Here is a 14,272-nt window from a genome sequence, read left to right on the forward strand (position 1 = left end):
GGACTGGCTGTGCTGGATGCAGATTTGTCCCCCAAACTCTGAATCAATGGGTTAGTCGCCCACTTTGACCTCTGAAATCCAATAAAACGTAAATTTATTGAGATGTGTGTCAGCAGCCTGCAGCAATTAAAAGAAATAAATAAATACAAATAAAAACTGGACAGTGGTGCAGTGAGAGAGGAGTGTGTAACGAAGCCTTTCAGAGCACAGCTCTTGGGTGGCTGCATGGTGAGTCCACAGTGTGAAAAAAAGCGGTCGGCTGACGGCACACACTTCGGAGGACAGCGTGTGTTTGTCAGGGGTAGTAGTGGTGAGCTGAGCCTAAAAATAATTGGCCATTTACAAATTGGGGAGTAAAATAATAAAAAATAATTGGCAATGACTAAATTTATTAAAAAAAAAACAAAAAACAAAAAAACCTTACTGACCTGCTCACAGATACAATTAATAGCTTACTGGTATTCGCACTATGACTCTCCTTTTTTATGCATTAGTCTTGTTCGATCGAAACTAATGCAATGCAACAAGCAGCACAGACTCAACCTTCAGTCATGTCACTGTGAAGCAGTGCAGGAATAGTCAGGATGGAAGAATTGTAACCCCAGCCCTGAGTGTGTGTGCCTGTGTTCCTGTCTGTCTGTGTGTGTGCCTGTGTTCCTGTCTGTGTGTGTGTGTGTGTGTGCCTGTGTTCCTGTCTGTCTGTGTGTGTGCCTGTGTTCCTGTCTGTCTGTGTGTGTGCCTGTGTTCCTGTCTGTCTGTGTGTGTGCCTGTGTTCCTGTCTGTCTGTGGGTGTGCCTGTGTTCCTGTCTGTGTGTGTGTGTGCCTGTGTTCCTGTCTGTCTGTCTGTGTGTGTGCCTGTGTTCCTGTCTGTCTGTGTGTGTGTGCCTGTGTTCCTGTCTGTCTGTGTGTGTGTGCCTGTGTTCCTGTCTGTCTGTGTGTGTGCCTGTGTTCCTGTCTGTCTGTGTGTGTGCCTGTGTTCCTGTCTGTGTGTGTGTGTGTGCCTGTGTTCCTGTCTGTCTGTGTGTGTGCCTGTGTTCCTGTCTGTCTGTCTGTGTGTGTGCCTGTGTTCCTGTCTGCCTGTGTTCCTGTCTGTGTGTGTGTGTGTGTGTGTGTGCCTGTTTTCCTGTCTGTATGTGTGTGTGCCTGTGTTCCTGTCTGTGTGTGTGTGTGTGTGCCTGTGTTCCTGTCTGTCTGTGTGTGTGCCTGTGTTCCTGTCTGTCTGTGTGTGTGCCTGTGTTCCTGTCTATCTGTGTGTGTGCCTGTGTTCCTGTCAGTCTGTGTGTGTGCCTGTGTTCCTGTCTGTCTTTGTGTGTGCCTGTGTTCCTGTCTGTGTGTGTGTGTGTGTGCCTGTGTTCCTGTCTGTCTGTGTGTGTGCCTGTGTTCCTGTCTGTCTGTGTGTGTGCCTGTGTTCCTGTCTGTGTGTGTGTGTGTGCCTGTGTTCCTGTCTGTCTGTGTGTGTGCCTGTGTTCCTGTCTGTCTGTGTGTGTGCCTGTGTTCCTGTCTGTCTGTGTGTGTGCCTGTGTTCCTGTCTGTCTGTGTGTGTGCCTGTGTTCCTGTCTGTGTGTGTGTGTGTGCCTGTGTTCCTGTCTGTCTGTGTGTGTGCCTGTGTTCCTGTCTGTGTGTGTGTGTGCCTGTGTTCCTGTCTGTCTGTGTGTGTGCCTGTGTTCCTGTCTGTCTGTGTGTGTGTGCCTGTGTTCCTGTCTGTCTGCGTGTGTGCCTGTGTTCCTGTCTGTCTGCGTGTGTGCCTGTGTTCCTGTCTGTCTGCGTGTGTGCCTGTGTTCCTGTCTTTCTGCGTGTGTGCCTGTGTTCCTGTCTGTCTGTGTGTGTGCCTGTGTTCCTGTCTGTCTGTGTGTGTGCCTGTGTTCCTGTCTTTGTGTGTGCCTGTGTTCCTGTCTGTCTGTGTGTGTGTGTCTGTTCCTGTCTCACTGTGTGTATCTGTTACTGACAGCCTTTGCTCTTCTGTTTCAGAATAACATCCCTGCCAGCGCGATGACCCGGCGGAACACGTACGTGTGCACCGACCGCTCGAGCACCGAGAAGCACTCGCCGCTGCAGAACGGCAAGGAGAACAGGTACGAGGGGAGAACAGGGAGACCAGCACTGTAACACTGTCTATACACTGCACTGGAGACCAGCACTGGAGACCTGCACTGTAACACAGTCTATACACTGCACTGGAGATCAGCACTGTAACACAGTATACACTGCACTGGAGACCAGCACTTTAACACTGTCTATACACTGCACTGGAGACCAGCCCTGTAACACAGTCTATACACTGCACTGGAGATCAGCCCTGTAACACAGTCTATACACTGCACTGGAGACCAGCACTGTAACACAGTCTATACACTGCACTGGAGACCTGCACTGTAACACAGTCTATACACTGCACTGGAGATCAGCACTGTAACACAATCTATACACTGCACTGGAGACCAGCCCTGTAACAGTCTATACACTGCACTGGAGACCAGCCCTGTAACACAGTCTATACACTGCACTGGAGACCAGCCCTGTAACACAGTCTATACACTGCACTGGAGACCAGCCCTGTAACAGTCTATACACTGCACTGGAGACCAGCCCTGTAACACAGTCTATACACTGCACTGGAGACCAGCACTGGAGACCTGCACTGTAACACAGTCTATACACTGCACTGGAGATCAGCCCTGTAACACAGTCTATACACTGCACTGGAGATCAGCACTGTAACACAGTCTATACACTGCACTGGAGACCAGCCCTGTAACACAGTCTATACACTGCACTGGAGACCAGCACTGGAGACCTGCACTGTAACACAGTCTATACACTGCACTGGAGACCTGCACTGTAACACAGTCTATACACTGCACTGGAGATCAGCACTGTAACACAGTCTATACACTGCACTGGAGACCAGCCCTGTAACAGTCTATACACTGCACTGTGCAGAAAACACAATGCTCTTTATTGAAATTGAGAATAAAGCTGTACTTGCCTTATTTAATGGATTGCGTACTTAAAGTGTATTTATTCTCTCTCTCTCTCGCTCTCTCTCCCCTAGCTCTGTGTCTCACCGCGTGCCGCCCCCCTCCCCCTCCTCTCACAGCATTGCTGCGGGGGCGTCCTGCTCCTCCTCCTCCAGTGAGGAGCGCTCTCGCCTCTCTCGCGGCTCCTCCATCCGCAGCACTTTCCACGGAGGCCAGCTCCGGGACCGGCGGGGCCCCCCACACACCCCCACCTCCCCCACCCTCTCCCATGACGCCTCCCCCCTGCCACATGCACGCAGCCGGGCCACATCCAACCTGTTCAGCAAGCTGACCTCCAAACTGACACGCAGGTAAGAGAGAGGGGAGACGGGGAGGGGGGAGAGGGCCAAGCTGATCCCCAAACTGACACGCAGGTAAGAGAGAGGGGAGAAGGGGAGGGGGGAGAGGGCCAAGCTGACCAAAATGACACACAGGGGAAGGGAGATATGGGGGAAGGAGAGGGGGGATGAGTGAGACAGGAGCGAGGTGGGGAGAGAGGGCCAAGCTGACCTCCAGACACGCAGGTAAGAGATAGGAGAGGGGGGAGGAGGAGGGAGATATGAGAGTGGGAAGGAGGAGGTAAATTTGGGGGAGGGATGGGAAGAGGGGGGGAAAGACGGAGGGATGGGGAGAGAGGGATGGAGAGAAGGAGGGGGAGAGGTGTAGAGGGAGGGATAGGAAGACGTGTAGAGGGGGAGGGTGAGACAGGTGTAGATGGAGGGATGGAGAGGTGGTGATGGAGGTGTAGACGGAAGGATGGAGAAGGAGAGGGTGACAGGTATAGATGGAGGGACGGAGAAGGTGATGGAGGTGTAGAAGGAGGGATGGAGAGGGGGAGGGGGAGGCAGATGGAGGTGTAGAGAGAGGGATGGAGAGAGGGAGGGGGAGATGGAGGTGTAGAGGGAGGGATGGAGAGGCAGATGGAGGTGTAGAGAGAGGGATGGAGAGAGGGAGGGGGAGATGGAGGTGTAGAGGGAGGGATGGGGATGGGGAGGGGGAGACAGATGTAGAGGGATGGAGATGGAGGTGTAGAGGGAGGGATGGAGAGAGGGAGGGGGAGATGGAGGTGTAGGGAGGGAGATGGAGAGGAAGAGGGCAGCAGTGTGGAGTAGTGGTTAGGGCTCTGGACTCTTGACCGGAGGGTCGTGGGTTCAATCCCTGGTAGGGGACACTGCTGCTGTACCCTTGAGCAAGGTACTTTTACCTAGATTGCTCCAGTAAAAACCCAACTGTATAAATGGGTGATTGTATGTAAAAAATAATGTGATATCTTGTAACAATTGTAAGTTGCCCTGGATAAGGGTGTCTGCAAAGAAATAAATAATAATAATAATAATAATAAAAGAGGGAGGGGAGGTTTAATTCCAGCCTGCTTCTCACTGCCTCTTTACTGCTGGCTGCTCTGACCTGCGTTCTCAGTCTTTTTTTTTTGCTTTCTGCTCCAGTTTATTTGATCTCCTCCCTCCCTCTCTTTCTCTTTCTCTCTCTCCAGGGTCACTCTTGACCCGTCTAAACGACAGAACTCAAACAAATCTGTCTCCGGCTGCCCTCTACCGCAGGCGTCTAAAACAGTTAGTAAGTCTCTCCTCTTACTGTGCTCTTACTGTCCTGTCTCTCTGTCTCTCTCTCTGTGTATCTGTCTCTCTCTCTGTGTATCTGTCTGTCTATATGCGTGCCCTCTACCACAGTTAGTAAGCCTCTCCTCTTACTGTCCTCATACTGTCCTATCTATCGCAGGGGTATAAAACAGTTAGTCTCTGCTCATACTGTCCTGTCAGTCTGTCTGCGTCTCTGTCTGTGTGTCTCTCTGTCTATCTGTCTGTCTGTCTCTTTTTGTCTCTGTCTGTCTATATGTCTGTCTGTGTGTCTCTGTCTGTCTGCGTGTGTCTCTGTCTCTCTCTCTGTCTGTATCCCTGTCTGTATCTGCCCTACATCCTCCCTTCACTCTCTCATGTCTCTCTGGCCTGGCAGTGTGCTGTACTTGTGGATTTAGACTGGATGGTTTAACAGCGCTGGGGTGGAAACGTGTCTGTCTGTCTGTCCCTTGCTATGGGTCCAGTCAAGCTGTGCAGCTGCATCGAGGCAGACAGAATGTATCCCCTAGACTTCCACAAAAACCGTTAACCCTTCATTCAGTGACAAGTCATCTAGCTAGCAGGGAGAACATGTCTCTCTGTCTGTGTGTCTCTGGCTCTTTCATTTCTAATTGTGATTTTTTCTGTTTTTTATCGAGGGTCACAGACGAACCTGAGAGAGTCTGCAGACCTCCGATCACAAGGTAAGAGAACTCGACACTGCAGAGCTGTATAGAGGTCTATAGGAAAGAGAACTCCACTCAACACTGCAGAGCTGTATAGAGGTCTATAGGAAAGAGAACTCCACTCAGCACTGCAGAGCTGTATAGAGGTCTATAGGAAAGAGAACTCCACTCAGCACTGCAGAGCTGTATAGAGGTCTATAGGAAAGAGAACTCAACACTGCAGAGCTGTATAGAGGTCTATAGGAAAGAGAACTCCACTCAACACTGCAGAGCTGTATAGAGGTCTATAGGAAAGAGAACTCCACTCAACACTGCAGAGCTGTATAGAGGTCTATAGGAAAGAGAACTCCACTCAGCACTGCAGAGCTGTATAGAGGTCTATAGGAAAGAGAACTCCACTCAGCACTGCAGAGCTGTATAGAGGTCTATAGGAAAGAGAACTCAACACTGCAGAGCTGTATAGAGGTCTATAGGAAAGAGAACTCAACACTGCAGAGCTGTATAGAGGTCTATAGGAAAAAGAACTCCACTCAACATTGCAGAGCTGTATAGAGGTCTATAGGAAAGAGAACTCAACATTGCAGAGCTGTATAGAGGTCTATAGGAAAGAGAACTCAACACTAGAGCTGTATAGAGGTCTATAGGAAAGAGAACTCAACACTGCAGAGCTGTATAGAGGTCTATAGGAAAGAGAACTCCACTCAACATTGCAGAGCTGTATAGAGGTCTATAGGAAAAATAACTCAACACTGCAGAGCTGAATCAACACTGCAACACACACACAGTGACACAAATCCACACACTGAGACACACATGCAGTAAGAAACACACACTGAGACACAGACAGACACAGTCACACACACGCACACACTGTCTGGTAGTTGTGTTCTTGTCTGTGACGCAGGGATCTCTTGTGCGTCTCACTCAGTTGCTGTTTACACGTCTCTTGATTTTTTCAGTAGCTTCTGAAACGCAGGTTCATTTCAAGCCCTCGAGGTAACATGTCAATGTGGCCACACCCTGACTCTGCCCCGCTGGCACTGTGAACCTGACTGGCTTGTAGCTCTTAGATTCCTGGTTTAACAGAGGCCTCTGTGTCAGTGTGTCTGTCTGTCTGTTTTTGTGTCAAGGAGTAATTTAGACTGTGATGTCATCCTGTACCATCGCTATGGTGATGTATGTCAAATAACAAGGGTGTAACTCTTTCAACACTGCAGAGCTGTGAGTGTGAGGGAGTGAGAGAGAGGGAGAGAAAAGGAGGGAGTGATTCTCAATGGAGAGAGAGACAGAGCAGGGGAGGCGTAAGAAAGGGAGGGTGGGTGTCTCTTCAACTGATCCCAGCGCTGGGAGATCTAAACACCACCGCCCTGTCAATCACAGCTCAGCCTCCTCTCACAGGGGCTCCCTGTTAAAGATGCTCCATTGGCTTGGTCCTCAGATATGAAGTCTCTCATTCAGTGCAGCCTCCTCAATCATAGGACTGTCCTCTCAGTGCAGTCTCCTCAATCATAGGACTGTCCTCTCAGTGCAGTCTCCTCAATCATAGGACTGTCCTCTCAGTGCAGTCTCCTCAATCATAGGACTGTCCTCTCAGTGCAGTCTCCTCAATCATAGGACTGTCCTCTCAGTGCAGCCTCCTCAATCATAGGACTGTCCTCTCAGTGCAGCCTCCTCAATCATAGGACTGTCCTCTCAGTGCAGCCTCCTCAATCACAGGGGCTGTCCTCTCAGTGCAGCCTCCTCAATCATAGGACTGTCCTCTCAGTGCAGCCTCCTCAATCACAGGGGCTGTTCTCTCAGTGCAGTCTCCTCAATCACAGGGGCTGTTCTCTCAGTGCAGTCTCCTCAATCATAGGGGCTGTTCTCTCAGTGCAGTCTCCTCACTCACAGGGGCTGTCCTCTCAGTGCAGTCTCCTCAATCACAGGGGCTGTTCTCTCAGTGCAGTCTCCTCACTCACAGGGGCTGTTCTCTCAGTGCAGTCTCCTCACTCACAGGGCTGTCCTCTCAGTGCAGTCTCCTCAATCACAGGGGCTGTTCTCTCAGTGCAGTCTCCTCACTCACAGGGGCTGTCCTCTCAGTGCAGTCTCCTCAATCACAGGGGCTGTCCTCTCAGTGCAGTCTCCTCAATCACAGGGGCTGTTCTCTCAGTGCAGTCTCCTCACTCACAGGGGCTGTTCTCTCAGTGCAGTCTCCTCAATCACAGGGGCTGTTCTCTCAGTGCAGTCTCCTCACTCACAGGGGCTGTTCTCTCAGTGCAGTCTCCTCAATCACAGGGGCTGTCCTCTCAGTGCAGTCTCCTCAATCACAGGGGCTGTCCTCTCAGTGCAGTCTCCTCACTCACAGGACTGTCCTCTCAGTGCAGTCTCCTCACTCACAGGACTGTCCTCTCAGTGCAGTCTCCTCACTCACAGGGCTGTCCTCTCAGTGCAGTCTCCTCACTCACAGGGCTGTCCTCTCAGTGCAGTCTCCTCAATCACAGGGGCTGTCCTCTCATTCAGGCTCTCAGATACAGCGCTGCTCACAGTTCAAAGGACCCTGCATTTCTGTTGCTTAACAAACCACAACTTCTAACATCTGTCAAGTAGATAAGTGTCTGAGCTTGTGCTTTACAATGGTGGTAAATAATAATCTTAATCTCTCTCTCTTTCCCTCTCCCTCCCCCCCTCCTCTTGCAGTGGCTGTCTACCTGGGGATTCGAAAGCGCTCGAGCCCGGGGGGAGCGGGCGGGGACCTGGCTGGAGTTTGAGGGTGGGGCGGGATCCCTCAGAGGTGCTAGGGGCAGTGAGGGAGGGGGCTCAGGGCTGTGGGTGTCAGGTTCACCAGGCTGGCCCGTTCCTGCTGTCCTGCACGCAGGGAGTGGGGGGGACGCGCGTGGTGTTCGAGGCGGAGGTGTGCCAGCTCCCCGCCGGACCCCTCCTCACCAGCGCAGTGCGCTTCCGAAGACTCTGGGGGGCGCCCACGGGCTTCCGGGACATCGCCAACCGGATCAGCAGGGAGCTGCAGCTCTGAGGGGAGGGGGGAGAGGGGAGAGGGGAGAGGGGAGAGGGGAGAGGATTGAAACTTGACGCACGCGCGCACACACACACACACACACACACACCCCTCCTCTCCTCTCGTCTTGTCTCCACTCCTCTCCTCCAAAATTTCTCAAGTATGTGTAGCTCTGAGGAGGGAGAGAGAGTGGGGCTTGAAACTTGAAAAGACACACAACAAACCCAGCAAATCCTCCTTTCAAATCTTCAAGAAAATGTAGCTCTTAGGGGGTGCTGGGTAAGACACCCCGTACCTCCTCTCATCCCCGTTCTCCCATCTCCCCTCCTCTCTCCTCCCTCCCCCTCTCACCCCCTTCCCTGGAATAGCCTGTTACTACAACTTGAATACCAGCCTGCAATTCTACACTCTCACACACTCACTCACACACACACACTCTCACACACACACACACACAATTTTTAATTTTAATTTTTTAATTTTTGTTATTTTATTTAGTTAACAGCTGCTATTTAAAGAAAAAATAAATCTGTTTGTTTACAAAGGTGGGAAGAAAATTCTGATTTTGCATTCCCTTCGTCTCTCTCTCTCTCTCCTCCCTCTCCCTTTAGATGTAATTATAATGAATGGCCACCTGGTGGTGCTCTGCACTGTATATTGAAAACAGTAAGTAGAGGTATTTTAATTGGGGAGTGACTTGGCTCAGTATTTTTATTTCTTTCCCCCAGTTTGATTTCATTGTCAACTTGTTAGGAGAAACTGTGGCACCCCTTTTTCTACAAGTCAATCACCTGAACCAATTGGGAGCTACAGCCTCATTCACAAAGTCTCTCCATAGCTATATAATACTGAAAGGACTGTCAAAACACTGCAGAGCTGTATAGAGGTCTATAGGAAAGAGAACTCAACACTGTATATGATATATTAATATATACAATGGTAAAAAGAATGAGTGGTGTGGGGCATTCATTGCCCTTTTGATCACACCCTGACCCCTTACTTACTAAACACCCTGAATAGATAATGATCTCCTCTTTAAATGTTTTTTTTTTAAAAAAGGGATGCTGCAGTTGTTCTTGATTGTCCCTAAACAGGAAGTACAATTCAATCCCTCACACCCAACTGTCATTCACGGGATTGGTTTTTCATCTCATCAGAAAGTTTACGAACGAGAGGAGGCTGTTCAGCCCATCAGAACTTGTCTGGTTCATAGCAGCTGCTTGACCTCAGAACTTGTCAAATCGGCAATAAGGATGCCAGTAATTCTGTCTCAGCATGCCTAGGCAGCCCATTCCATCCCCTCACCACTCTGTGTGAAGAAGTGTCTCCTTCATCAACATGACTAGGCAGCCCATTCCATCCCCTCACCACTGTGTGAAGAAGTGTCTCCTTCAGCAACATGACTAGGCAGCCCATTCCATCCCCTCACCACTCTCTGTGTGAAGAAGTGTCTTCTTCCCTCTGTCCTCAGTCTGTCTCCACTTCATTTCCCCACAGTGTGTCCTCTGGTTTAAAGTATTGGTTCATGTTAACCTCGTCAACTCCTTTTCAGATTGTAAAGAATCGAGTAGTGATTGCTGTGAACATGGCTGAGCTCAAACTGTAAACATGAGGAGAAGCTGAAACCAGCAAGAATTTGAAACCCAGTCCCATGAATGATATGAGAGAGAGAGAGAGAGAGAGAGATATATTGAATCGTGTACATCCTGGTTAGTGTACCTTTAGACAAGACACTGAAACAGAAGAGCTGGTGGAGAGCGAGGGAGAAGGGGACAGAGAAGATGTAGAGAAGGGGTGATGGAAGGAGAGCAGATAGGGAGGGAGGGAGTGAGCCACAGGCAGTAGGCTGGTCCTGGGAACGTGCTCTCCTCTTCACACTCAGTTTTGTATTTGAGTTTGTTACATGATGGTATTGTTATTCAAATCCCTGTTGTAATTCCATCCCTCTCTCAGTGCTGTGGAGGGGAGAGTTGTTCTTCAATAAAGCAGTATTATAATTGCAGGTCCGCACCCCTTTGTGTGTCCCAGGACCCCCTGGCATTCCCAGGAGAAAGAAAGGCATTCAGAACGCATTCTCTCTGCAGCCTCTTTCTGGATTCCAGTAGTCTTGGATTGAAAGTAGATTCTTTTTGCATTCAGTTTTTTTGTTTTCAATCTAGTTGGAATGTGTATTTGAATATAAAGAGACTGCAGAGAGACAAGCTGCTGCAATGCACTGTAGCTGTATTGCAATAAGTATGTAGGTTTACAGTACAGAACTTCAACGAAAGCATGCAAACAGAATCCGCTTGAATCCTAAACGGATGTAAATAATTATTGGAATGTAAGCAAATCTACTTGATTCTAATATGAGTCTGGGACACAGCAAAGACTGCATTAGAATGAATGCATTTTGAAGGCAGAGTGGCAGTCAAGGAGGTTCCCAGCCACTCAATGAACTTTGGCAGTTTCTCTTAGTATTTTTGAATCTACAACCCTCAGTCTGGTGCTGAAGATGGTGCCCCCTGCTGGACCAGCCTGGAAGTGTCTTAGCAGCAGTGCATCCTAGGAAAGCAAGTGGTTGTCTCTCAGCCAATCAGAAACCAGCCTGCCCCCGCTCTTTGATGCACTGACAGTGAGAGAGTGAGACTCCCTTAGTTAAAGTACACTGGGTGTGATTCTCACTGTACTGGAGTGTGGAGTGATACTGGAGCACAAGTCAGTCACACGTCTGCAGTGCATCTTACCCTGTTACTGAAGTGAGCGATGAGGCACTCTACTATACCAGGAACAGATTTGTCTGGTTTTATATATTTTTTGCACATTTGCCCAGCAGAACCCTGACTAAACAATGGATGGACTGATACAGACTAACTACACTGAGCCTTCACAGACAGCTGCCTGTCCACCCCTCAATCCCTCACTCTCACTCTCTCTCACTCCCACTCCCTCACTCTCACTCTCTCTCGTGCTCCCTGTACAAACCCCTCTGAGTGCTTGTATTTGTATTATTGTGTAGAAAACAAAGAAAATGGTCGAGTTTTTAAATTAAGTTATTATATTGATGGCCCTTCTCGAGGGGCCTTTAGATGTAAAACTGGGGGGATATGGACCCTCGCCAAATAAAATTCACCGGTATTGGAGTCTGTGAGTCTGCCTCTTCTTTACCCTCCCTGGCTCCCTGCAGTGAGACTGCTGGACTGTCATTTCAGAACAGGCTCTTCTGCTAGGACCACAGAAAGACCTGCAGCAGCAGAGACCCCAATATGAGGATCAGTAACCAGCAGGGTGTGCTGAGACTCAAATTCAAAGTATTTATCAGCAGGTATTCAATAAACTCTTTCATTAGCGTGTTGATGTCAAAACAAGCTTTGAAAGTCGTCCACTGATTGTTTCAAAAGACGACTGGAAGAGTATTCTCCTAATCTGGGACGCTGACATCTGTATTGCCATATCGAGGCCATGAACTGACAATGCAAATTGAAATAGTAAAACACTCAATCTGGAAGCTCCCTATCAAGTACAAAGTTTTACCTGCTGTAGCAGTTTACCTGCTAAAGACCCTGAATAGATTATACCAAAGATATGCACCACTGCAAAATTGCAAGTGCCCTGGCCTGCAGATGAGACAAGGAAACAGTCCATCTGTGAGGATGAGCCTGCTCCCTCTCCCGTGTCCCCCCAGTGCACCCGGATTTTCTTCCAGTCCAAACGTCCTGGGGTCACCCGACTACAGCTCCGGTTACTTTCCGGTAGATGGGGTCATAGTACCACCTGCATGATGCAGAGAAGCTGGGTTTGGCCCAATTTCCTCCTGTAGACGCAGTAATTGCCTCTCTGGTGCAGGCGCCTAAACTAGCGCTCCTGATGGAGGACACAAGCTGCCCTAACATCTCGAGGTCTCGAGGTCATTCTGAAGCAGGCTTATGCAGCCTGAGCATTCACCACAAGGCTGGGTAACTACAACAGTATACTGGTATTAGTAGCCCCTTCCTGGCCCAGGAGACTTTGGTAATTGCAATTCACCCCGCTTTTGTGATAATGGTACATACTCTAAGCACGAAACAAGCAACCGGGGACATTCAAAGTACATATGCAGGGCAGGGGGCGCGGGGGCACAAGTTTTAAGATTTGTTTATTTAACTTTTAAGATTTGCTTTTAAGTATTTCACATGTAATTTTCTTTTGTTAAATCATTTTACATATTTGCTGCTGACCCCTGGGGGTCCGCGGACCCCATTTTGGGAACCCCTGACTTATAGCGGCTTTCTGTCTTGCAGTCACCTCCGCTAAGCGGATGAGTGAGATACAGGCATTCTCAATTGCAAAAGTCTGCAAAAGTTACGCCTCCTATCCTGCATTTTTGCCGAAAACTATCTCAGCATTCCACATCATAGTCTGTGGAATTGGAGGCATTCCATCCACCTCCTTTCCAGTCTGACAGGGAGTGACAGCTCCATATGCTCTGCCCTGTGTGGACACTAGCGTATTATGTGGACAGCACAGAGTTGGAGGCAGTTTGAACTTCATGGCCTTTGTTCCAGGATGCATCTGTTAGGACATTTGCAATGCAATGGTGTGGGCTACTTCCCATACCTTTTACAAGGTTCTATAAACTAAATGTCTTGGATCCACAAAACCCTGGCTTTGGAACTAGAGTATTGAAGGCAGTTTCAGGGTCGATCCTTACAACATAACATAGAGGTGAGTTTTTCCCTCAATCTTTTAGCCCTAGCTAGTTGTTACTGGGGTTCTGTATGTTAACACTCAAGGTAGTTTTCTGCTTAGCCTTGTAGCATTCCAGTTGTTATGCAATATTGCCTTTGCGAAAGCTTTGGTACACTCACCCATACAGTAATGGTTACATTTCGCGCTTGATAGGGAACGTTAGGTTATTATCATAACCCTGGTTCTCTGAAATAGAAATGTAACCATTAACCTTCAAGGTCGCTGCGTCCATGATTGCAGCAGTCTTGAAGGAAAAGCTGGTATCTGTGCCTGCAGTCTTCTTTGCTTTGGTATAATTATTCAGATTTCGGGGTCTTCAGCAGGTTAACACCCATACAGTAATGGTTACACTTCTATTTCAGGGATCCAGGGTTATGATAATAATGTTAATTTCCATTGAGCGGTACTCAATTGTAAAGTATCTGTATACCTGTATCTTTCTAGGCACAGTATGGAATGGTTAGTAGACAGTATCTACAGAACCCATACCATTGCAGTCAGGACTCCATTCTCTCAATCACACTGAATATGAGCAGTCCCTTCCACTCCTGGTCTTTGTTCCAACCCTGTTTGAAATTGTTAAACCTTCCAGACCCTGAAGCAGTACATTATCTCAGCTTACTGTTAAACATGGAGTGGAATTCCCCACAAGGACCGGGATTGCACATCCCTGGTTTTACCATTTAACTGAAGAGCGAGCTCTGTAGTGCAAAGTTCAGTACGGGTCTCATGCTCATGTCAGTGTTATCTACTCAACAGCCACTAGGGGGAGATCGATTACATTCAGTAGGGTCCTGCGTGAGTCTGATTTTTACGACTTGCTTCCGACCCGGAACCGCTACTACAGGACCCGACCCGAACTCGCAAGTGTTTCCTACTGCCTGCGTCAACTGACTCTCTCATGTTATCACATTCACACACAGATATCTCTACCATTCTCCACAGATTGAGTTTACACAGTAGGCTATACAGCGTGGTAGCTTTCTCTAGTGGTCTGGATATGTTTTAACACTATCATATTAACTATTTCTACTTACTTTACTATAAAATACCTGTTTCTTCCTTTCGTGCCTCCAGTTGAAAGGGAGCTACACCTGTGCTTTCACAGAGATGAGGTACCAGTTTTGTGGCTGTCGTTCACAAAAACATAATGACAGGTTTAATGACAGACGAGTACGCTGAAAGGACAGAAAACGTTTTTGGTGATTCAAATTCCGACCAGAACCCGACCTGATGCAGGACTCTAACACAGAATTTTAGGATTCAGACACAACAGAATAAAGTTTAAAAAATATA

At 48.6% G+C, this 14,272-nt stretch overlaps 1 protein-coding gene across 5 annotated transcripts in view; it reads left to right on the forward strand.

The window, feature by feature from the left end:
- The window catches only part of LOC117415759 (MAP/microtubule affinity-regulating kinase 4), a 54,961-nt gene extending 43,570 nt beyond the window's left edge, over positions 1-11,391 (forward strand). For 2 of the 5 annotated variants that reach the window (XM_059026736.1, XM_059026739.1), the window contains 4 exons: positions 1,969-2,072; positions 3,053-3,328; positions 5,251-5,295; positions 7,954-11,391. In XM_059026736.1, the coding sequence (XP_058882719.1) occupies positions 1,969-2,072; positions 3,053-3,328; positions 5,251-5,295; positions 7,954-8,287 (759 nt within the window). In that variant the 3' untranslated portion in view covers positions 8,288-11,391. Of the gene's footprint in view, positions 1-1,968; positions 2,073-3,052; positions 3,329-4,509; positions 4,593-5,250; positions 5,296-7,953 lie in introns of all 5 variants that reach the window. The other 3 variants (XM_059026740.1, XM_059026737.1, XM_059026738.1) reach the window with 3 other exon arrangements.
- The last annotated feature ends 2,881 nt before the right edge of the window (positions 11,392-14,272 follow it).

The sequence above is a fragment of the Acipenser ruthenus genome, chromosome 7 (genome assembly GCF_902713425.1).
Source record: "Acipenser ruthenus chromosome 7, fAciRut3.2 maternal haplotype, whole genome shotgun sequence".
In the NCBI taxonomy this organism is placed as follows: domain Eukaryota; kingdom Metazoa; phylum Chordata; class Actinopteri; order Acipenseriformes; family Acipenseridae; genus Acipenser; species Acipenser ruthenus.